The sequence below is a fragment of the Panthera tigris genome, chromosome B1, assembly GCF_018350195.1.
Source record: "Panthera tigris isolate Pti1 chromosome B1, P.tigris_Pti1_mat1.1, whole genome shotgun sequence".
NCBI classification, from domain to species: domain Eukaryota; kingdom Metazoa; phylum Chordata; class Mammalia; order Carnivora; family Felidae; genus Panthera; species Panthera tigris.
The window spans coordinates 101,035,109-101,060,130 of NC_056663.1; the positions used below are offsets into that span (position 1 = coordinate 101,035,109).

Below are 25,022 nucleotides of genomic sequence, written 5' to 3' on the forward strand. Positions count from 1 at the left end.
CGCCTCAGGGTGGGAAAAGAAACAATATTAATATAACAAGGCAGCATCCCCCATGGCTCTAGCCAAGAAGAAATTTGACTGTGGCTGCTAAGTCAAGGGGTCCTCAAAACTGAAACAAATGCTGCCAGCAATGAGTAACTAAAACTTTGAGCAGATCAAAATTGTAGGTTTGTTGAGCACAAGTTGGGCAGCTGATCAAAACCAAAATTAAATGCAAAGCATTGCTTACTGGCACAGAACCATTCTCTCCCTCTGCACTTCTTGGTAACTCCTTCACCCTGACCTTAGCTGCTTTAAGGAAAAAGCCAGGTGTGGTGGGGAAACTTGGGGGAAGAAAGTGGCTCTGTTAGATACAGGTGCCCAAGTTCCCATTCTAGGGGAAATTGGTATTAGGCATAGGGTGGTCAAAGGTACCAAGGGCTGTAGGACACTGAGGAGGTACAGTGTTATATGGAGGGCAAAAAGAAAGATCCCCAGTTTGGGTGTTCCCCAGATACTGGGAAGTGCCCAGGAAAGAAGTTGACATCAACACTGAAGACAAGGGCCAAGAAAGAAAAAAAGAGCCTCCTTGGATGCAGGCAGATAACAATCTCTTGGCAACTGTTAAAGACCCTAATGTGCCAGTGTTAAACTTCTTTGTCCATGTTCCCATAGGGGGAAAAAGTGACTAAAGTCAAAACTAAGATTAGAATAAATTTGTATGAAAATATATAACATGGTTATATTATAAATGGTCATAAAGTGCCAGAGGACATTTTCCCATTCAGGGTATTACTGCATGTAGAGAAATGAGACAAACTTCCTGCCATCTACTACCACGCCCTAACCTACCCTAATCCTTTGGCAGGTTGGGATTTAGTGTGACTGCCTCAATGTTCTGATGTCCCAAATGTTCACTAGATAGATGATGGTTCTGGTGGTTAAGTTAGAAGCCTGTGTCAATGATCAGTAGCTCTGACTGTGGCTATTATCTTCTTCTACCAGTAAAAGTGGCTGATAAACCTGAACAAAATTCAGAACTTTGTTTGCCAAGTAGTTTCTCAAGATTATTTAGACAGAGTAATAGCACTTAATTCCTCTGAGAGCCAAACAAACAAAAGTTGTCTCCTTAATAAGACTCTTATTCAGTATTGGAGGCAGTTCATAATGCTATCAATGGCAGCTTCTAGATGTGAAAATGTACAAACACAGGAACCAGGACAACCTAGTTTCAATCTGACTGATTTTATACTTCTATTAATGTTTGAGTAGCCTTGGATTTCGCCATGTATAGCAATAAGGCTGCAACCACTGACACTACCTATGTGACTTAATCAAATCACATAATGGTTATTCAAATTAGGTTTCACAACAAATCTTTAAGTACAGTGACCTCGCCCTGTTGGGATGTGCTTGTATGTGGGGAAAATGGGTCACAGTAGGTCTCTCCATTAGGGATTGGGGATGTGTTTTGGCCATCTATTACCTCCTGTAATTTTGTCAGTGACATTGAAGATTAACAACTCAGTCAAAGCTTCCTGGCATGGGTCATAACGTATGACACATTGGTCTTACAGTACATTCATGCTAATAAAAAGACACCCCTCCCTTGGAATTTAAAATTGACTAAATTCAAGACCCTAGGGGGCGTCACTGAGATAAATACTACAGACCAGTTTCATCCTGCTGCTCAGAGTCTGACGGTAGCCTTAATTGACTGCTATATGAAACTAATTAAATAGATTTGGTATTGACTAAACAACCTGTCAGATTAATTGGACTAGCCAAGAGAGTGGCATTCTTACATGAAAATTCAAGTTTGGCCAAGAGCACATCAGGTTAAGGAGTGAGTATTTGGAAGAGGCCATCCATTATGGGCTCTGAGTGACACTGCATATTTCTGGGTATGCCATGAATACAAGGACCTGACCTTTACCCAGTCCATGTCTCTGGCTTGTATTTACACTGAATAACCTTGAGGCATGAGGTAACAACTCCCCCTGGACAAAGAACAGGATTGTTTCTGTTGACTATAAAAGCAGTGGAAGTCCCAAGCTCAGTGTTCCTTTTCTATAACACAACCCACTGTGTGTGGGTTCCATCACTGTGTGTGTGCTGGCTTCCATCACTGATACAAACCAACAGGAAGCCCTGGCTACCACTTTTGCTTGTGAATAACAAAAGTGCTTTGTCTCTGGCCCAGGTGTCTCATGTATCCTGTAGCATCCCATGAAATAGTAACAGGCTCACCTGTTAGCCTGTAAGTCTGGTGAAATCTCAGACCCTGCAGTTGTTGACAGACATCAGTAATTTTCTTCTTGGTAACAGCTGGCATTTTAGGCACTATGACTTGGCTACTAGGAAATTTATTAGCAAGATACATTATAAAAGATTATTTTCCAAAGACTTAGCCAATAACACTACAAAAATAAAAAGCCCTCTGTTTCCTGTGAATTTATCTGTGTGTGTCCAAGTCCAGTAATAATTTCACTGTCTGTCTGAAGTACCAAAAGCACTAAATCCAAAGCTCGGCGCCACGCCTCAGTCTTTGGTGTAACAATGTCATAAACGCTTGGAATCTGTTCCAGTTTATTTGAAATGCCTGAATTAAAAATTCCACTATTTAGTTTACTGTATTCATTCAAGATGTAAGATGAAGGAGAGCCAGAGTCTGTGGCACTTTGTAGATGTTGTTGAATGACTGTGCTGGCTCCCAATTCTGATGAGCAATTGGCAGTGTTATACATGAGAGCTGAAAGGTATTTGTGCCATCCATTTGCCAGGCATTTCAGCACAGTTGATCTGTATAGTGCCAGAGATGAGGCCAGCCAAGAGGAAGTATTATGAAGCCATCCTGAACAGACGTGGTTTCTTTTACTCAGTGATTGCTCTGCAAGAATTTGAAGATGGCTAAGACACAAAAATTCAACTGCGCCACCTCCAAGAAAGACCTTTTGCTCTCTTAGAGCATAATACAGACGATAGGCACAAGTCCAGAACCTGTCTTCTTTGGCTTGCATCTGTGCAGGGAGTGGGCTAGTGAGCACTACTGTAACCAAATTAATTCCTTCTGTTTTTATCATGATTGTCAGTATGTTGATCCTATCTATGACATCTGAGGGAATACTTCTCCAGAAGGTCACACAGACCCCACTGCCCACACAATTTTCATTCACTTGTGTAATGTAGGCCACCTGTACTGCTCCTGAAGCTTCCGCGAAAGCCTGCATCACACTGCTGTTCACTGAGCCAATTACCAACCGCTTACTGTGCATGCACTTTTCAATTAAGTCTTCAGACACATTTCCTTGTACCAGGACAAGGTTCACATTGAACTTGATTAATACCTGTAATACATAATCTTCCCATTGTTCTTCTGAGCTGTCTTGTTGAACCTTCATGCTTTCTAATAGCGTGTTAATATTTGCAGCCTTATTAAATCCCAGGTGGCGATAATTCTCTGTGAGGTCACCCTCAATGAGAATAATCTGGACAGGCTGATTCTGCAATTCCTTGATCAGAGTAGTATTAGATATTGATACAACAGTGATATATCCTGGGCAGACACAAGAAAAAGTTTCAGGTACACCGGGTAAACAGCAAGTGAAGATTCTTGAAATGTCGAACATAAATGGTATTGTACAGTTGCCTTGTTGCGTACTTGCATTCTGAAATTGTAGTCGAACTGCTTCATCTACTAATTTCATGCTGTTGTGATCTCCATGACTCAAACCCATCTCCAACTCTACCAAATCATTACATCTGTAAGTACGGGGAGTAGCTGCACCATGTTGTTCTAGAAATCCCTCTGGTTTGTTTATCCACCAATTACTATCTGTCCTATTAAAATGCCTACTGTGGATTAGTATTGACTTTCCACAGCAGCTGTCGGCGAGCAGACTCTTTTTCAGAGTTTGAGGATTCTGTGATGTGTTTTTATTTGCTTCATCTTCAGCCTGAGGTCTAAAGAGTTTAGGTGATCTAACGGGTATCCCAGAAAGGTTGTAAACGGTCAATGATGGAGAGGCAACATCCTTGAGATCATGCGCCTTCTGTAAACCAGTATCTGAAGGGATCTGTAGAAAAGGACACAAACTGACACTACATGTTTCAAGTCCAGAAAATGTCTTTGTGCTGTCTATATGGTCAAATACATTGTGGATAGGTACTTGAAGGGAAACTACCTCTTCAATGCAAGAGTTCAAGCCTTCTGACATTACAGACACTATTAATGAAATGGGGACACCCAAATGAAGACATTCTTCAGCGGCACTGCTCCATGCACCGACAAGAAACAAAAGGGTACTGGTTCCAGTTTTATATGTGTTATTTTGTGTTTGAACTGCTTCATTGAGAAGTTGTCCCACTGCACTCGTTAAATCCAAACTTTCAAGAAGTCTTACTACTGAACTGATTAATATACTTTCATGACGCTCTTCATCAATAATAAATTTAGATGATTTTACTGGGCCTAGGAAGGTTCTTCCTGTTCCTGAAAATGATGAAAGCTGCTGAAGTCCCACATGCCTTCTTTTATTTATGACCCTGCAAGCCATCACCATGAATCCTCATCTGCAAATAAAATAAAAACTTGGAACTTTATTCAGTGTACTTCATGGTTATAATTGCTCATAAAAGAAAAATCCGATATAAGCCCTGCCTTTGAGGAGTTTCTGATATACATAGTTTCCATTAAATACGGTCAGTGCAATGTTACTGTATTATAATGATATTGTGATAAAGGTATGGGCATGTGGGTAAGAAACACTTCATTCAATCATGCAGGTAATAATCCTGGTAGTGTTTCCAGAAGAAGCAATGCCTGAAATGAGTCTTGAAGAACAATCCAAAAGAGCAAATTGAAGGAGGTGGTAGTAAATGCACATATATGTGAAAAAACAGTGTATTTGGGTGATACAAGTAGTTTAGTTTCACAGGAATATAAAGAAAGTAGTGAGAAATGGGAGATGAAGCTCTAGAAGAGAAACAGGTTGGAGCATGAAGGGCATCATGTGCCATGTCAAACCCGACCCAATAATGGGAATCAATCACTGAAGTGTTTTAAGTAAGGAAGATTAAGAAACAGCTTGATGTAGAGTTTGCAAGCCTGCGCTCTCAATCTAGAAGTCTGGGCTTGAACTTGGCTCTAATGCTTACCAGCTGTGTAGACTTCATCAAATGATTTAACTACTCTATCCTGCTTTTGCATCTGGAAACTGAGGAAAATAGCACAATCTACTTCTTAGGGTTATTATAAGGAGTAAACGAGTACAGTGCTTACAACAGTGCCTGGCACATAATCCCTTCTGAGTACTACTGCTACTACTACTAGTGTTTTGGAAATAGCACCACTCTGATAACAGCACAGAGAATGAACTGGATGGGTGCCTGACTGGAGGCAGAGAGGCCGGCTAAGAATCATCTACAGTTATCTAGATAAGGAATGTGGAAGAGGGATGCAGGTGAGAAGATGGACTTGGTTATTGGTTAGAATGTAATGGGGAAAAATACTACTTAAAGAGAAGTTCAAGAGCTATTAGGCTTTTTCCACATAATATTTCAAAATCTACATCTAAGACTAGTAAGAACTTACAAGAGAAAAACTTTCTCCCAGTAAAAAGAATTTTTTAACAAATACCCCCAATTGAAAAGCTGTCTATAATAAAATGACCTGTCTTATGAAATATGAGCTGTCAGTTAAAGCACTAGAACTGAAATTATAAATAATATAAACTTCTCTTCTAATTCTAAGACTTTGTAATTCTTTGAGTGATATTTTTTATCTCAATCCTTTAAATCCAAAATATCTAAAAGAAAACAATTCAGAGTTTTGCTTTTCATCTGATAAATTTGTTTCTTTCTTTTCTCTTTTCTTCAGAAGCTTTTTAAAATGATGTATGGCAATTAGGGTGATTTATTTATTTAATTATTCTTTTTTTTAACGCTTATTCATTTTTGAAAGAGAGAGACAGAGCGCAAGCAGGGGTAGGGCAGGAAGAGAGGGAGACACAGAATCTGAAGCAGGCTCCACACTCTGAGCTGTCAGCACAGAGCCTCATGCAGCGCTCGAAGCCAAAACTGCGAGATCATGATCTGAGCCAAAGTCAGACACTTAACCAGTTGAGCCACCCAGGCGCCTTGGCAATTAGGATGACTTAAATTTTGTTTTTTCATGTTTATTTATTTTTGAGAGAGAGAGAGAGAGAGAGACAGAGTGCAAGCAAGGGAGGGGAGACACAGAATCCGAAGCAGGTTCCAGGCTCTGAGCTGTCAGCAAGAGCCCTACATGGGGCTTGAATTCACAAGCCATGAGATCATGACTTGAGCTGAAGTCGGACGCTTAACTGACTGGGCCACCCACGTGCCCCAGATAAATTTGTTTCTAGAATACCTAGATTCATCCTTGAAGCTGAGGAACACTACCATTTGAGATACCTTAAGATCAGGAGGAAGCCATAACACAACTATTCCTCAAGAGTAGCTTCCTATAAGCTTTCAAGGACTAGAGAAAAGTGAGCACAGCCTAGGAAAATGTTCAATGAGTTGTCTGAAATCAGGTACAAATGCTCTTTTGTGAAAATTTCAATTCTGTAAAATAAAAATAAAACTCTTGATACACTCAGACATATCCCTAGACAGCATAAAAATATATTCTAGGACTCTAATACTCTAATCCTGAGACCCATGATATCTTACAATGATCTGATCTTAGCATGTTTTTGCTGTCCTTTACCCCTCACCCCCATATTATCAATTCTCGACTTACTCAGTTTAAATTCTAAATTCCTATTTGTCAATTACAATCACTCCCTTGCACATATACCCTCAAAATCCTTATCCCTCTTTAGGTTCATCCTACTCACCTTGCAAAGTCACAAAGCCTGATGAAATCCAACTCTCTGTCTACTCCATGCTTACCCTGGTACAGCTGAAATAAACAGAAAAACACACACAACCATACTGGTGTCATTTCAAACCTCAAGTGGCCCTTAGTATTGCCTGAAAATCTACTTCCCTAGTTCACTTATCTTTTTATAAAAGATTATCATTTACTGGGTTCTATTTTTAAAAGTTTTGCCTACCCTTGACTACAAAAGATATTCTTCTATACTTCTTCTAAAAACGTCATGGTTTTAATCTTTTTTTTTTTTTAAATGAGGTGAACACGTAACATAAACCATTTTAAAATGTACAATTCAGTGTCACTTAGTACATTCACAGTGTTGTACAATCACTACCTTTATCTAGTTCTAAAACATTTCCCTCACCCCAAAAGAAAACCCTTAAAGCCATTAAACATTCTCTTCCTGTTCTCTCCTCCAGCCTCTAGCAACCAATCTGCTTTATGTCTCTATGGATTTACCTATTCTGGATATTTCATGTAAATAGAATCACACAATACTCTTTCACTGAGCATAATGTTTTTGAGGTTTATCCACACTGTATTATGTATCAATACTTCATTCCCTTTAGGGCTGAGTAATATTCTATTGTATGTATATATCATCTTGTTTATTTATCTGCTGATAAATATTTGAATTGTTTCTACCTTTTGACTATTGTGAATTTGTGCTGTTATCAACATTTGTGTACAAGTGTTTGAATATCTGTTTTCAATTACTTTGGGTATATACCTAGGAGTGGTCACATGGTAATTTTATGTTTAACCTTCTGAGGAACCACCAAACTGTCTTCTATAGCAGCTAAACCATTTTACTTTCTCACCAGCAAGAAATTTCTCCACATCCCTGCTGTATTGATTTCCTAGGGCAGCTACGCTAAATTACCAAAAACAGGGTGGCTTAAAACAATACATTTTTATTCTCTCATGGTTCTGGAGTCCAGAAGAAATCAAGGTGTCTGCAGGGCCATGATCCTTCTGAAGGCTCTCGAAAAATCTCTTCCAGCTTCGAGTTGCCTCCTGGAGGTCCGTGGCTTTTGGTAACAAAACTTGAATATCTGCTTCTCTTTCACATGGCTTTCTTAAAAAGACACAAGTCATTGTATTTAGGGTCCACCCTAATTTACTATGACCTCATCTTAACTAACAAGTTCTATAAAGACCCCATTTCTAAATAAAATCACATTCTGAGATTCTGGGTAGATATAAATTTTGAAGGAACACTATTCAAACCCAGTATGCTTACCAATACAAATCTTCCATTTTTTTTTGTTTTGTTATTGTTTTTAAATAGACATCTTAGTGGATATGAAGCGATATTTCATTGTGATTTTGACTTGCATTTCTCTAATGACTAATGATGTTGAGCATCTTTTCATTTACCAGTTGGCCATTTACATTTTTTCTTTGGAGAAATATTTATTCAAATCTTTTGCCCGTTTTAAAATTGGGCTCTCTTTTTGTTGTTGAATTGTAAGAGTTCTTTATATATTCTGGAAATTAGAACCTTATCAGAATACAACTTACAGACATTTTCTCTCTGTATGTTGTATTTTCTACTTTTTTGATAAGGTACTTTGATGCATAAAAGTTTTCCATTTTAATGAAGCCTAATTTGTCTATTTTTTCTTTGTTGCTCATGCTCTTGGTGTCATATTTAAGAATATACTGCCAAATCCAAAGTCACAAAGATCTGACCCAGTGTTTTCCTCAAAGAATTTTATAGTTTTATGTCTTATGTTAATTGATACATCTGATTTTTCTATATGGGGTGAAGTAGGGGACCAACTTCATTCTTTTGCATTGGATGTCAAATTGTCCCAGCACCATTTATTGAAAGACTATTCTTTCACCATTGAGTGGTTTTGGCATCTTTGTCAAAAATCAATTGGCAATAGACTTTTGGGTTTATTTGTGGACTTTCAATCCTATCTCATTGGTCTATATGTCCATCCTTATGCCAGGACCACTTTTTTGATTATTATAGCTTTGTGGCAAGTTTTGAAGCAAGGGAGTGTGAAACTCCAACTCTGCTCTTTTTGTTTTAGCTTTTACATTTATGTTTGCAATTCATCTTAAACTGATTTTTTGTAAATGGTGTGAGGTAGGGGTCATTTTGTTCCTTCCTGGATATCCAGTTGCTCTAGAATAATTTGTTGAAAAGACAAGCTTAAAATGACTGGCTTTTTGCTTGTTTCTAATTTCTAACATGTTTTGAGAGCTTATTAAGTATGAGGTACTTTACATGCACTATGTAATATAGTTCTCACAATATAATGAGGTGCAAAAAGCCTATGAAAATGAAAAATTGTTAAGTAACTTACAAAATCTCACAGCTAGTAAGTAATAGGTTATGAACTAAAACCCAGATTTGTCTAAAACCAAAGTCCCATGTTATTAACTACCATACAATACTACCTTCTGGCTGCCCCTCTACCCAACATGATAGCAATTCACCCTCTCTTCTGTAGAATCTTCCATTGCATTTCCCACTTCCAAACCTTATTGCCTTCTTCTAAATTTTTTTTTAACGTTTATTTATTTTTGAGAGAGAGAGAGACAGAGACAGAGCATGAGCAGGGGAGGGGCAGAGAGAGAGGGAGACACAGAATCTGAAGCAGGCTCCAGGCTTTGAGCTGTCAGCACAGCGCCCGATGCGGGGCTTGAACTCACAAACCGTGAGGTCATGACCTGAGCCGAAGTCGGACGCTCAACTGACTGAGCCACCCAGGCGCCCCTTATTGCCTTCTTCTAAACCTGTTCATACCCTTAATATGGCTATGCCCTTTTTTCTCTAAGCATCAGAGTCTCTGTTATGGTTTCCTCTCTATAAATTTTTTTAACAATCCGCCTTTTTTTTTTTCTTAAATATTTATTTATTTTTGAGAGTGAGAGAGAAAGCATGAGCAGGGGAGGGGCAGAGAGAGAGTGGGGCAGAGGATCCGAAGCAGGCTCTGCACTGACAGCAGAGGGCCTGATATGGGGCTTGAACTCCCGACCCTTTGAGAGGCCTGAGAAAACTGAAACTTAAAAGCTTAAGTTACGGGAAACTGAAACCTAACCAAGCCTAACCAGCTTGTTCCGCTTCTGTACAATTGCTTGGCGCCCCCGTGTATTCCTGATCAATCATTGTTGCTTGGTGCGCCCGTGTATTCCTGATCAATCATTGAGATACCCGTACCCCCAGTTATGGTCTGACCTAAAGGCAGGAACCAATCGAATACTGCTAAGTGTCCAACTTTAAACATCAACCAATCACAGCTCTGTAACTGTGGAAAATCCCTGATTTCCCCATGACTTGTTTGTACCTGTCTACAAAAGGGCTGTAAAAACCTCTCTCGGGGCCTCTTAGCGTCACCGGCAACAAGTGCGCAGAGGTCCAGGTTCGAACCTGCAATAAATGACCCTTGCTGCTTAGCTTTGACTCTGGACTCTGGTGGTTCGTTTTTGGGGTCTCCTGGACTCTGGGCGTTTCACCTTGAGATCATGACCTGAGCTAAAGTAGGCTGCTTAACCAACTGAGCCACTCAGGTGCCCCCTCTATACTATGTTTAAATCACAAGATATTACTATATGAATGGAAAAGTTACAGAGAATTTAGAACAAAAGGAAAAAAGCCACGGGCTATTTCAAACTTACTCAAGCTTTCAAAGTCTGTATTTAATTTATGTGAAAAAGGTTTTCCAAGAGAAGACACGAAATTACTAAAACTAATCTACAGACAAAAAGTTACATAAAACTGATCTAAAAAATATTCAGTTATTTCACTTATATGTAAAATTAAAAAAACAAAACAAACCACAAAGCAGAAACTGATCCATAAATACAGAGAACAAACTGGTGGTTGCTGGAGGGAAGGGAATGGTTAAAAAGGGATGAAGAAGAGTGGGAGGTACAGGTTCCCAATTATAGAAGGAATAAGTCACAGGGATGAAAGTACAACATAAAGAATATAGTCAATGGTATTGTAATAGTGTTGTACGGCAACAGATGGTAGCTCCACTTGTGATAAGCATAGCATAACATACAGAGCTGTGGAATCACTATGTTGTACACCTGAAACTAATGTAACACTGTGTGTCAATTCTACTCAATAAAATATGAATAAACAAATAAATAAATATTCAAGAGAAATGCTGTTTCAGCATTTGAAGACTATTTTGTTTCAGCAGCAATTAAAAAAAAAAAAGCCAGTCTTAGCATTCCTAAGGTTAGAAAAGCTCCTAAGTAATTATTTTAGAGAGATTAGTTAATTAGCATAAAATAAAAATCCTTCATCTTCTAAAAAGTGGAGTATAAAAAAGGCAACGACAGTCAAGCGGATGGTGAAATACATAATTCCAAAGATAAAAACACCTCTGGTAACTATTCTTGGCATTGAATTGACACACTCTGATTCTTGTTCTGAGATACATCAGCACCAGTGTCTTCCACAAACAGCTATTTTATTATTGAGATCCTTAACAACTTTACTTGTCAGCTTAATGTTTCTTGAACATTTTAAAGCTGTAATAGAAGCATTCATACTACTTCACTGGGTTTTGACATCAGAAGCAGCTTTCTTTTCCTCTTATCATGTCTAGTCCTGTATATGGAATTTGTTTTAGAATACTAAGACATGCAATGCTTTTTAGGAGTTGAATTTTTAAAAATACTATTATTTTCTGACAGGTATGATTAGCTTTTGTCATCATCAAAATCAATAGTTTGCGTATCTCATCTATTCCTAATATAGCAGTCTAATCATATGATTCCATTACTTAAAAAACCTTCAACTTGGAACATAAAGGCTTTTGCTCCTTTGTCTCACACAGGACTCCTTTTAAACAGTTAACTCAGATCCTTTCACTTCTCTGCTCAAAATACTGCAATGCCTTCCCATTTCACCAGGAATGAAAATTAAAGTCTTTAAGCCCTAGTAATCTGCACCCCTCCTTCTTACCCCTCTTTGTTTCCTACTACACTATCCCTTGAGCACTTGGCTCTGGCCTCCTTTCTGTTCCTGGAACATGCAAGGCACGCTCCTTAACTTATAATTTCTGTTCTAGTTGCTCCCACTTTCTGGGATGCTCTTCCCTGGGAAATCTATTGCCTTGCCACCTCTAAGTATTTACTCAAATTTCCCCTTTTCAACGAGGCCCACGCTTGGGCACCCTATTTAACACCACAAGCTCTTCCTTTCTAAGTGTAGAATTCCCTTTAACTGTTTGGATGAACTTTAACTACTTGGATTCCTGTTAACTGCTCTACTTCCTTTTTTTCCATAACATTTATCACCTTATAAAATAGTACACAGTTTACATACCTATTATTATTTCTCAGCTATCTCCCTCTGTTGAAATCTAATTCCCAGGAGGATAATTTTAGTCACTGAGGTATCCCACATAACAAAAATATTGTCTGACATACTGCAGACACTCAAGAAGTATCTGGTGAGCAAATGAAGAAATGGCTTTCACCATATTTGCTAAATCTTAACTTTTAAGTACAAAACTGAAAAGATTAAACAGATGGTGCTGTCAGTATTCCCCCACCACAAATTTAAGTTTCAATCACCTTTAGAGTTGATGTGATTCCTATATGGCACTGTCTTAGTTGAGATCCCATGATTCCAAAACGGTACCTCCTTCACATGGTTGTCAGAATTATCTTTGAAAAGCACAAACCTAATCAAAGCACTCCATTGTCTAAAAACATCTGTTTATCTTATAAAATAAAATCTTTACTCCCTAGCTTGACATAGGTGTCCCATAATTGGACCTCAATGTAATTTATGACTCATTTTCCACCCTTCCATATAAACCCTATGATCTTGCCACACGAGAAGACACATTTATTTTCATTTTTACACATGCTATATTCAGATTTGAATATCCTACCCTTTCTTCACTTTGGCAAATGCTGTGTATCTTTCATGACCCAAGGCAAATGCCACATTTTGAATATAACCTTCTCCAATGCACCAGGAAGGAACAGTGCCTCTTTCCTGTGCTCAAGCACTTTCTACACACACCTACTGAAGCACTTAGCACCCTGAATTTCAAATTCTGTATTTGTGTCTGTGCCTTTCTCCCCGACTAATCTGTGGGTTGCTTTTATTCTTCTTTATACTCTACATTCAGTTCCTTTCAAACTCACCCAATAGTTGGCACAGTACATGTGGAAAGTATTAAATAATTATAGATTTACTTAAGAGTGCCAATGGATTTAATATTTTCTTAGATTAATTATTACTATTATTGTTTTATAATACAATTACATTAATAACAGCTATTTTTCAAGACTAAGTACTTCCTACCCAAGACCTAGAAATTGTAATCTGAGCCTATAATTAAAAAATCATTTTCACTAGAAGTTAATTTCCCAAATATAAGAACCTAAATCATAAAGTGATATAAAAGCAGGTTAATATATTACTTCAGCCTTTTAATTGCCATGAGATCAAACTTTATCTAGGTTAGAATCTGGTTCTATATGTTTGGTCACTATTTCTGGGTCTCAGAAATCCTGAAAATATTAGTAGAAAAGATGCAGTAAATGTCCTTGAAAGTGATCAAAAGGAACTTTCCCAGTGAGACCAATGGCCTGAAAAATCAATACACAGTTAACCCTTAAACACTGAGAGTTAGGGGCCCCAACCAATCAGTGCACAACAGAAAATCCAAATATAACTCTTAACTCACCTGAAACTTAACTACCAATAGCCTACTGTTGTTTGGAAGCCTTACCAATAACATAAGCAGTCGATTAACACATATTTTATGTCATATGTATTATATACTGTGTTTTTATAATAATACCTTTTTCTTAAAATTTTTCAACATCTCTAGGCTATGAGGTTCAACCGGGAGTCTTTTCAAATTGTGGCAAATCTCCAAAAAAATATCTATGTGTAAGTGGGCCCACACAGTTCAAATCCATGTTGTTCAAGAGTCAGCTGTATTATAAGTGAATGAATATTTTTACTTAGTTCACAAAATATCTTGAACTTGCATCATTTTAATTTCCACTGGGACAACTTAATACAGAAAAAAAAAAAAAAAACTTCTCATATTAGAATAACCTTACCTATTTTCCAGAATCCTAATGAGCTGTTTATCTATGATTACAAAGCTTGGATGTCTGACTAGGATATAATGTGAACCAGACAGGATGATGGTTTTAGAAAATGTGCCATGTTTCTATTTACTACAGTATGAACAGTGATTTGGGAGACTGCTTCAAGAATGTACTTTGCACATTTTTCTTGCCCTAACTTCAAGGAGTAAGTGGGATAAAGGGAAAAAAATCTAGGCAAAAGTTAATGTTCCTTCTGAATCCACTCACTGCTGGAGAAGCCTGTATGATTTTTGTTAAATAAAGTACTTACTCTGCAGAAGGTACTGCAGAAGGCATAAAAAGAATCCTGATGTGTAAGCTATTAGGGTTAGAAATTTTAAAGGGCTATCATCACTTCATTCCTACCAGGAAGTCAGAGGTCCACCTCATTCTTTCCCACCCTTAAGCTGGTCCCTAACCAGATTCATGATTGGGCAAACCAGCAAGTCTGGCCCTCTGGGCAAAAATTTGCTTTGATTTACAGCAGTTATGGGCTTCTAAATCCTGAGTCTATTGGATTATCAGACTACTTGTGTGTGACTGACTCATGAGTATGGATCTATGCTGGATATGGCTGGAAAGCCGGTCAAATCTTGGGATTCAAACCATTGGAATGGCTGGGGATGAGGTGGGGGATGGGGGGCGGTGTCTGTCTGACAGTAATATGGGTGGGGCCAAAGTCCTGCTCGGCGAATAAATACTACAACACAGGTAAAAACCCTTTCCTATGCAGTGAGGCTTGGTGCATCACAGCACCTTATCCGGCTTCCTTCCAGTCGCCATCCCCACTTCTTTCCAGTCATACCCCTACCGCGCCAGAATCTCTCCGAACCAGAGGGAAATGTTAAAGGCCAATCCCCAGACACTGTGGAAGTTGAGAAATATCTAGGGGCGCATGGAAAGGGCAGTCCCCTCCACCTCTGGTAATCCCAGTCGGATGGTAAACCAAAACTGGACCAAATTTACCCGGCCCGCCAGGCCCTAGATTCTCAATCATAACCCCGGGCACGAAGAGGTCAAAAAAGCAAATAAGGCTGCACTGAAGACTTAGCAGTCAGTGGAAGCACCTCGTTACTAACCTCGCTCTTTTCTCCATCTTCACGCGAGGCTCCAGTTCCCAGCTTCCCACCTCCAGTCGCGGTCCTGGCCGGCCCTTGGACGCCAGGGCTCCGGGACGAAGACGCCCCCTTCGCCGCCGGCATTTTGCGCATGCGCGAAGCGGGGCGAGAGGGCCGGCTGGGCGGGGCTGGTCGCTAAGAAACCAGAGGAAAAATTCTGCTTAAGGGTTGGCTGGGAAAGGCAGAGCGTTACTCTATTGGTAGAGAGTAGGGAGAGGGGGCTGGCCTCAAGGGCCTTCTTTTCTGACTATTGGGTGGAACTACTGTCAATCAGTAGGCCTCGGTGGGCGGGGCTGCTTGTGAGGCAGGCGAGAGCGGCCTTAGCAACGGTTTCTGAACTGTGAAGACAGCCGTTGGGCTGCGCTGCCGGCGGCTGAGATCGGGAGGTCCCGGCTGAGGGCACCGGTTGGTGACATGGTGAGTGTGAAGCTGTAACCGCTTGTTGGGCCAGGGCTGGTGCTGAAATCTCTCCCCGGAGCAGAGAAGGAATTGCTTTTGGTATGTGAAATATATTACTCGCCTCCTGATCCTCGAGTGTCGTTTAGTAACTCCTCTCGTGGTCAAATAGCAGCACATTGCCCGTGTCTCTTAAGGACGCAAGAGCGGGTCTCCAGTTTATCCCCGCCAACTGCTAATACCAGCACTCCGCTGTAGGTTCTATGATGGAAATGAAACCACTGTTCGGCCAGAGAGGAATTGAATACAGAGAATAAGAAACTTAAAATCTGTTGGAGGGTCTAGGTCTCTAGGAAAGAGGTCCTGACCTCCGAAAAAGTGACTGGCCGGGATAGCTACGAATTCTGCTACTGTTGGGAAGGTGAAGGTTGTGAAGGCTCAACTGTGGAGTTGAAGACCACACCAGTGGATTTGTGGTCCAGGGATCAAGAATCTGCTGCTACCACAACGAAACCACGCGAAACTGGAGACTAGGTGCACAGGAACGTGGAGTCCAGTTGCCGTCTCTGCCGCTACGGCTTCCTAACCCAAAGATGGGGAGACAAGATATTGAAATAAGGCTGCAGAACAACCCAGGAGTAACTCTGTGACCTTGCTTGCCAGCAGAAAATGGCACACAGCAGGCAGATGACCTCCACTTTACCTGGATATTGATAATTGGCCCAACATTTATTCTTATCCAGATCGCTGGAGTAGTTTTTCACCTGGAAGATGTAGTTTTTTCATTTCTTAGCCTCTGCAATATAGGAAAGTACGCTAAAAGATGGGAAAGGATATCATGTTTCAGTCAAGCATATCCCACAAAATAAATCTTATTATGAGATATATAGGCCTAGGTAAAAGGTATGCCTTAAACACTTTTTTTCAAATATACCAAGTAAGGCCAGTCCATTCTGACATAACATCTAATGTTCTACTAGGTTGAAGGAAAAACAAGTGGTAAAAAGAACCAAGCTTTCCACCAAGATATTAATAACTAATAGCATAAATGTTAGCAAAAGGAAAAGGTAGAAATTGTTGATGGTCATTATGTACTAGGGAATAGGGTTCTTGAACATGCTTATGTACTTATCAATTTTTCTGGTTCTGGTAACTTTTCCTGTTACGTAGTTTTTCACACACATGTGTGTTTATTACAGGCATCCACAAGTTCAGACCAATGGAAGAAAAGAGCAGCAAAACTTGAATTGAATGAAACCCAAAAGCAAGAAATTAAAGAGGCCTTTGATTTATTTGATGTTGATGGGTCTGGAACCATAGATGTGAAAGAATTGAAGGTTTTGAAATTACTTCTAATTCTAAAACATTTTAAAAACAAATCTTTCAGTCTTTAACAGCAGCCTTCTAAAAGCTTGATACAAAGTCTCTTCATTGTGGACACCTACACCTTCAGTGTATGCACCTGCCCCATACTAACAAAATTATATCTTGTTAGGCATTTATTCTTGTTTTATGAATGAATACAACAAAAACTCTGGGTGTAACAGTAACATATCCTATGGTATAGTGGAATTGGAACCTAGGCCTGCTGACCTGACTTTCTAGGTTTATGCCTAGTCCATAGTAAAAAAGAGAAAATCTAGTAATTATTAGGTAATTTAAAAGCTAGGAATGAGACCGTGGCATATTATTTATTTGCTTTCTATTTCAGATTGCAATGCAAGCCTTAGGATTTGAACCAAAGAAAGAAGAAATTAAAAAAATGATAGCTGAAATCGACAAAGAAGGAAATGGCACCATTAGTTTCGAAGATTTTTTTGCCATAATGAGTGTAAAAATGGTATAGTAGTGATTTTGTTTTTCAAAGAAATACAAGCAATAGCCTTCTACTGTTTTTTTTTTTTTTTTTGGCTGGAGCAATCAATGAATTGGAACTAGGTCTTTAAAAATGGGTGGGATTTAGATAGACAGGAATAGCAAGATTAAAGATGTTTTCAGGGTAGTAATAAAGACTGTCCGGTGTGGAGAAGGTTGTTAGGAAATAATAAAGATAAATGGCTGGATAAAGAAAATGGGGTCAGCACGTTGAAGCCTTGAGTTCAGCAAACACCTCTTGAGTGCCTATTTTTGCTAGGCACTGTTCTAGAGAGCATTGGATGAGACAACCTCCCTGTTAGAGCTTACATTTTTTGGTAGCTGGTATCAATTACTGGAGTTAATAGAGATCCATTATCTTTATCACCCTTGCCTCTTCCACTTTAACAAATTCTGAATTTAAATACCCTGAGAGCAGATGTGAGTGCCTTGGAATAATTGTTAAAAGTTAGAACAGTAAATGAACGCAGCTACTTGGCAGATTGCTGCTCTAGACCTCAAACACCCATAAGTCCAATTTGATAGAATAAATAAATGAAAGATTAATGACAGTTAGTTGTTTCTGTTTTTAAAGAGTGAGAAAGAAGAAATATTGAAGGCTTTCAAATTATTTGATGATGATGATACTGGAAGCATAACACTAAACAATATCAAGAGGGTTGCTAAGGAACTAGGGGAAAATTTAACAGATGATGAACTTCAGGTAAATTTTACTTATTTTTATAATTTTTATAACTTACATGTATATATACAATTGTAATTTATATATATTATATACAATTGTAATTTATATATATTTATATACAATTGTAATTTATATATTATAATTAAAATATATTACAATTTTAATTTTATTACAATTTTAATATTCCTTAGATGGACTCAAATACATTCAAAATAAAATTTGTATATATATTTGAATATTATATCATTCATTTTTAATGATTTCACATACCATATTTACATTTTGTTTTATAGGAAATGCTTGATGAAGCTGATCGTGATAGGGATGGAGAAGTAAGTGAGGAAGAATTTTTGAGGATGATGAAAAAGACCACTCTTTATTAATACTTTTTTTAATCCCTCTGGAAAGTTAATAACTTTGTATTTGTTATACAGTTCCATAATATCTGAATGTATTTGTTGTCAATTTCTAATTTATTTGCGCAAATTGGTGTTTTGATGTGTAATCCATGCAAGAAGCTAGGCTTCTATCAACATGTTGTTAAACATCTACAGCATCAAGAAAGAAAATATAATGATTTCTGTGAATCGTGAATCCAAAACCAGTATTAATTCCAACTGCTACTTTTTGGAGTCTCAGCATCTAAAGACTTAGAATTTTTTTTAGGTTTAATGAAACTGAGCCCACATCCAATTGAATTTGGCAAACAGGCTATTACTTTCCCTATTATTTTCCTTTTGTGCAACTCTTTAAAAACTGATAAACATTTGACTTTTAATCAGTTATTCAGATATGTAAAGTATTAAATAAAATTGCCTAGTAATACTTTATTTGCTAGTTTTCTTATTATAAAGAAAGGCACTTATACTACCCAGATTTTCTTGTAAGTTTGACCCTGCAGGTGAGCATTTAATGACTGTCTTGGGAGGTGGTAGGGATTTTACATATGTTATCTCAGTTAATATGTTACAACTTGGAAGCTGGTGGTATTAGCTCCATTTTACTACATACAAGAAAAGTAAAGTTCAGAGAAATTTAGAAATTGCTCAATTGCTCATAGATAATAAAACATGGATTATAAATCTTGTATCCTTATGCTTCATTATGAAGCTTTGCTATGGATAAAAACTCTCAGGGTAATTAAGTATATATTTTCTAACTCATTTAATATTGTGACTCTCGTAATTTTACTTTGTTTCCTATGAAAGAGCCAATCTATTGAGAAAGGCAGTCTGAAGCTACAGTCTTTTGACTCCCCACTGGGTCACACAAGACTGGGTCTTGGGCCCAGAACACTTCTTACCAAGAGACATAGTCTCTATAGCTTGTGCTGGAATTGTCTGAATATCTTTCCACTTCAAACTCAATGTGTACTTTTTTCTGCTTAAGCATTGTGTGTGTTACAGTGCCTGTGTATGTAATATGACACCTGGCCAACTCCACTTTGGAAAGAGGATATACCCTTTGGCAAGGGGTTGCTAAACAACAAGATGGGTCCGTACAGGCCAATTGCCCTAGATCGGCTTCTGGGAGGGACCTCTTGCATGGAAAACTGACATTCACTACTAAAACTGATACTACTCGGTCTTCATATGAGTGAAGAATTGTTCCATCAAGTAGTTGACTGCATTGTGTTTTCCTTGACAACTAACCTGATACCAAGATGCAATGGCAGAAGCTCTCAGATTTCTGCTCCTGATAATAGGCAACAGATGCCACTTGCTGGACACCCCCATTTCCTAAACCTAAGTAATGGTCTTTGGAGCAAGACAGGCTTACAGAAAATGTAACTTTAATTGTCTCAGTTCATTTTTAGCTCACTGAAACGAAGACTCGATTTTCTTCTGTCAACACAAGTTTTTTTTTAAATTGGTGCTGGAATGGCATATCTATGCTTATGCTCATTAAGTGTTCCACAGGATCTTTAATTCCTAATTATGCAGCATTTCCTTCTATAGTAAAGAAAAATATAACTACTAAGTATGCTTCATAAGTGAAAATTATGGCCTTTAAGTTGTTAAATGATTTATATTTTTAAGTGGGTAATACACTTAAAAATACACATGAATAAGTTCAAAGAGTTCTAAATAGAAGTCTCATCAACCCAGTTCTCTCAAGTACAGAATGTCCTTTATCACTATTTCTATTCAACATTGTATAGAAGTGCTAGTCAGTACATTAAGGCAAGCAGAAAACAGAGACCAGAAAGGAGGAAATAAAATTCTTTCCATTTGCAGATGACACATCTATCCATAGTGTATTCAAAAGAATTTAGAGATTACTGGATGCAAGTTGTTATGCAAATACAAATAGAAGCACAATTATATTTTTACAAACCAGGTATGAATAATTACAAAGTGAATTTAAGAGACTATTAATAGTATTACAAATATAAAAATCTTATGACTGAATCTAATGAAGACCCACAGGTCTTCAATATCAAAAACTATGAAAGAGTACTGAGAGAGATTAAAGAAGACCTAAATAAATGGAGGGATGTTATGTTCATGGATTGGAAGACTCAATATTATATAGATGTCAGTTCTCTTTTTATTGATCTATAGCTATAGTGCAATCAAAATCTTAACCTATGTGAAACTCGACAAGCTAATTCTAAAATTTCTATGGAAATCCAAGGATCTGATACACACTCAAAGAACAAGGTGAGAGACTAGCTTACCGGACTATCAAGATTTATTAGAGTCATAGTAATTAAAATAGTGTAGTGTTGGGGCACCTGGGTCGCTCAGTCAGTTGAGCGAATGGCTCTTGGTTTAGGCTCAGGTCATGATCTCAGAGTTTGTGAGTTTGAGCCCCACATCGGGCTCTGTGCTGGCAGTGTAGAATCAGCTTGGGATTCTCCTTCTCTCCCTCTCCCTCTTTGCCCCTCTCCTACTCATGCCGTCTCTGTCTCTCTCAAAATAAACTTAAAAAAAAAATAGCATAGTGTTCACTAGGATAGACTAATTGACAAATGGAATAGAACAGAAAGTCCTGAAACACACTCATTGTATATGCCATTGATTTAAGACACAGGTAACTCTACAGTGGGACATCTTCATTATAATAAATTGTTCCTAGTCAATAGGGTATCCAAAAAAAAAAAAAAAAGAAAAGAAAACTTGATCCCAACCTCACACTATACATAAAAATTAATTCTAAATTATTGTTGATCAAGACATGAAAAGTAAGAATATATCATCATGACCTTGGGGTCAGCTTCCTAATTAGGACACACAAAAACCATTAAGTTTAAGGGAAAACATGATAAAGTGTACTATAAGTAAGAACTTCTCTTCATGAAAGGAGAGAATGAGACATAAGCTACTAATTGGAAAAAGATATTTTCAATAAATATACCTTACTAAACACTTGTATGTAGAATATACAACTTGAAAGTTGTTGAAACTTACACTTGTGCTTTTTAAACTTATTCTTTGATATTCCTCCCAACAACAGGAAGAGTTCGACTTTCCCTCCCTCTGAATGTGGGTTGTCCATAGTGACTTGCTTCTAAACCAATAGAATGTAGTGGAAGTGACACTGCATGACTTTTGATGATAGGTTAGGAAAGGTGATATAGCTTCTGCTTGGCTCTATTCTCTAAGCACCCAACCTTGGAATCCAGCCACCATGCTATGTTAGGCAGCCATATGGAATGACTACACGGAGGTATTCTGGGCATAGCCCCAAGGAGATTCCAGCCAATGGCTAGTGCCAACTACCAGGCAGATAAGTTAATAAGTCTTCAGATGGTTCCAGTATTCAGCCTTTGAGCCACCATAGCTGATTCTGAGTAGAGACAAGATGACCCCACTGAGCCCTGCCTAAATTATAGGTTTACAAGCAAAATAAATGATGTTATTACTTTAAACCAATACATTTTGGGGTAGTTTTTTGAGCAACAATAGAATACAACAATCATCCTAGACTTATTATAGTTTACCTTTAAGTGGCACGTTTACAATTTCCCCCAGTTAGAGGATTTTACAACAGTTTAACTTTATCTATCTCTCTGATCTATTGTGCTATTGTCATATATTTTACTTCTATTTATAATCAAATCCATATAAGATATTATTATTGTTATTATTTTATATTTGTCTTTTATAAACCAGTCTATTTTACTTAGATTAATTACATACCCTTTCTGGTTCTCTTCATTCCTTTATGCAAGCTTGTGGTTCCATGCGGAATCATTTTCTTCAGGCTGAATAAGTCTTTAGTATTTGTTATGGTGAAGATCTATTGGTAATAAATTCTCTCAGCTTTTGTTTGTCTGAAAAGGCCTTAATTTTTGCCTTCTTTTTTTGAATAATATTTCTATTGTGTATAGAGTCCCAGGTGAGATAGTAGGATGGCATTTTTAAAAAACTTTTAGCATTTTAATGTCATTCCATTATGTCCTGATTTTTGTAATTTCTTTTGAAAAGTAAGCTTATAGCTTTATTGTTGCTTCTTTGAAGGTAATGTGTGGGATTTTTTCCCTCTGAGTGCTTTTAAGATTTTTCTCTTTGTCTTGGTTATTAGCAATATAACTGTGATCTACCCAGGTGTGGTTTTCCTTATATTTGTAATCTACGTGAGATTCATAGTGTCTTGATTCTGTGGTTTAATGGATTTTTATTAACTTTGAAACAATTTTAGCCAGTGTTTCTTCAAATATTGTTTCTGAACCATCATCTCCTCTTTCTAGAACTCCAATTAAATACATGCATGTTAGACTTATCACTATTCTTTATATATCTCTCACACTCTTTTTGGTGTTTTCTATCCCTTTTTCTCTCTGTGCTTCAAATTTATATATAGTTTACTGACTTGTGTTCCAGTTTACCAGAAGTTCTCTAACAGATTCCAGATCTCTGTTGAAATTCTTCATATTCTCCTCAGTTTTATTGAACACATGAATTATCTTTATATTAAAGTCACTGATTACTTTAACATCTTATCTCTAGGTCTATTTTTGTTGTTCTTTTAAATTCTGGCTTTTAGTTATCTGTTTTTTTTTTTTTTTAGCCAGATATTGTGGATGAAAAATTAGACTGTAAATGCTGTCATCTTCTTTCACAGAAGTCTAAGTTTTCTTCTAGCAGGTATATAAATATAGGAGGATAATTTTGATTCTTTTGAGAAACAGCTTTAGTCATAATTAAGGATTTTCTATTTCATGTTTGCCCTTATTCCCAGATGTAATACTTTTCTGTTGACTGAAAGCACAGGATATCTACTGATATCTCTGTCTCCCTTCATCTTACCTGGGCTTAAAATCAAATTTTAATATTTGCAGCATCACATAGCTATTTAATTACACTTTCACTTAGTTCTTTGTTCTCTTAGATGCTGTTTTCTGTTGGGTTTTTAGGGTCTCACCCAGGGCATGTGTAACTAAGGAGTTAGTCAGTGAGGTAGGGTATTTGGACAGTTTTTCAGTTAAATCTACTTTAAATCCTGGATCTCTATAATGTTTCCTCCCAAATGCTAGCTACTTTGGCATCCCCAAATTCCAACCTGTTTCTTCTCCTCAGCTCAGTAAGATTCCTGCCTTTCTGCTTGGGGCTTATTTATTTATTTCTTTAATTTAAATTCCAGTTACTTAACATACAGTGTAATATTAGTTTCAGGTGTACAATTTAGTGATTCAACACTTCCATACAATAGCCAGTGCTCATCACAAGTGCCCTCCTTAATCCTCATCCCTTATTTAACTCATCCCCCCACTTCCCTCCCCTTCTGGTAACCATCAGTTTGTTCTCTATAGTTAAGAGTTTGTTTCTTGGTTTGGCTCTCTTTTCTTTTTTCCCTTTGCTTGTTTGTTTTGTTTCTTAAATTACACATATAAGTGAAATCATATGGTGTTTGTCCTTCTCTGACTGACTTATTTCGCTTATCCTCTAGCTCCATCAACATTGTTGCAAATGGCAAGATTTCATTCTTTGTTATGGCTGAGTAATAGTCCATTGTATACATATGCATACCACATCTTCTTTATCCATTCATCAGTTGATGGATATTTGGTCTCTTTCCATCATTTGGCTATTGTTGATAATGCTGATGTAAACATCCCTTTGAATTAGAATTTTTGTATTCTTTGAGTAAATAACTAGTAGTACAATTGCTGGATCGTAGGGTAGTTCTATTTTTAACTTTTTGAGGAACTTCATACTGTTTTCCAGAGTGGCTGCACCAGTTTGCATTCCCACCAACAGTGCTGTTTCTCCACATCCTTGCCAACAGCTCTTATTTCTTGTGTTGTTAGTTTTAGCCATCTGACTGGTGTGAGGTGATATCTAAAGAACTTATAAAATTCAACACTCAAAAATAATCCAATTAAGGGGCGCCTGGGTGGCTCAGTCGTTTGGGCGGCTGACTTCGGCAAAGGTCATGATCTCGCGGTACGTGAGTTCGAGCCCCGCGTCGGGCTCTGTGCTGACAGCTCGGAGCCTGGAGCCTGTTTCAGATTCTGTGTCTCCCTCTCTCTGACCCTCCCCCATTCATGCTCTGTCTCTCTCTGCCTCAAAAATAAATAAACGTTAAAAAAAATTTAAAAAAAATAATCCAATTAAAAAATGGGCAGAAGACACGAACAGACATTTTCCCAAAAAGACATAGAGATTGGCTAACAGACACATGAAAAGATGCTCAACATCACTCATCATCAGGGATATTTCCCCTATTTTTTGAATTGGAAAATCCCCTCAGGGAAAAAGTCATGATGAGTGTGGCACTCCCCTCCAGTGCTTCTCTTCTCTCAAGGATTATAACTTTTCCTTTCCAATCTTGTCTGAACTGAACTGGGTACTTACCTGTTCCTTCACACAGTGTTTTCATATACCAGCTTTTATAGTTGTTTTCAGCAGGAAGATAAGTTCATCATATCCTGAGCTAAAAATGCCAATATTATTTTCAGGAAAATAAATCTGACTCATGACCCTGAACTGGAATTGGGAGAGACTGCTGGATGAAAGGCCAG

General features: G+C 37.9%; 2 protein-coding genes across 5 annotated transcripts in view; one reads left to right on the forward strand and one right to left on the reverse strand.

The window, feature by feature from the left end:
- BBS12 (Bardet-Biedl syndrome 12) overlaps positions 1-15,366 on the reverse strand; it is a 73,857-nt gene extending 58,491 nt beyond the window's left edge. For 2 of the 4 annotated variants that reach the window (XM_042983952.1, XM_007087587.3), the window contains exons 1-3: positions 15,058-15,366; positions 6,843-6,907; positions 2,230-4,551 (exon numbers count right to left, since the gene is read on the reverse strand). In XM_042983952.1, coding sequence (XP_042839886.1) covers positions 2,400-4,541 — 2,142 coding nt within the window. In that variant the 5' untranslated portion in view covers positions 4,542-4,551; positions 6,843-6,907; positions 15,058-15,366 and the 3' untranslated portion in view covers positions 2,230-2,399. Of the gene's footprint in view, positions 1-2,229; positions 4,552-6,842; positions 6,908-7,793; positions 7,962-15,057 lie in introns of all 4 variants that reach the window. The other 2 variants (XM_042983954.1, XM_042983953.1) reach the window with 2 other exon arrangements.
- A 35-nt stretch (positions 15,367-15,401) lies between these two features.
- Positions 15,402-18,882, forward strand: LOC102955925 (centrin-4). The gene is made up of 5 exons (XM_007087588.3): positions 15,402-15,513; positions 16,692-16,829; positions 17,204-17,332; positions 17,942-18,070; positions 18,346-18,882. Exons 1-5 carry the CDS (start codon positions 15,511-15,513, stop codon positions 18,433-18,435), a joined length of 489 nt encoding a protein of 162 aa, XP_007087650.1. The 5' UTR covers positions 15,402-15,510; the 3' UTR covers positions 18,436-18,882.
- Positions 18,883-25,022: the final 6,140 nt, after the last annotated feature.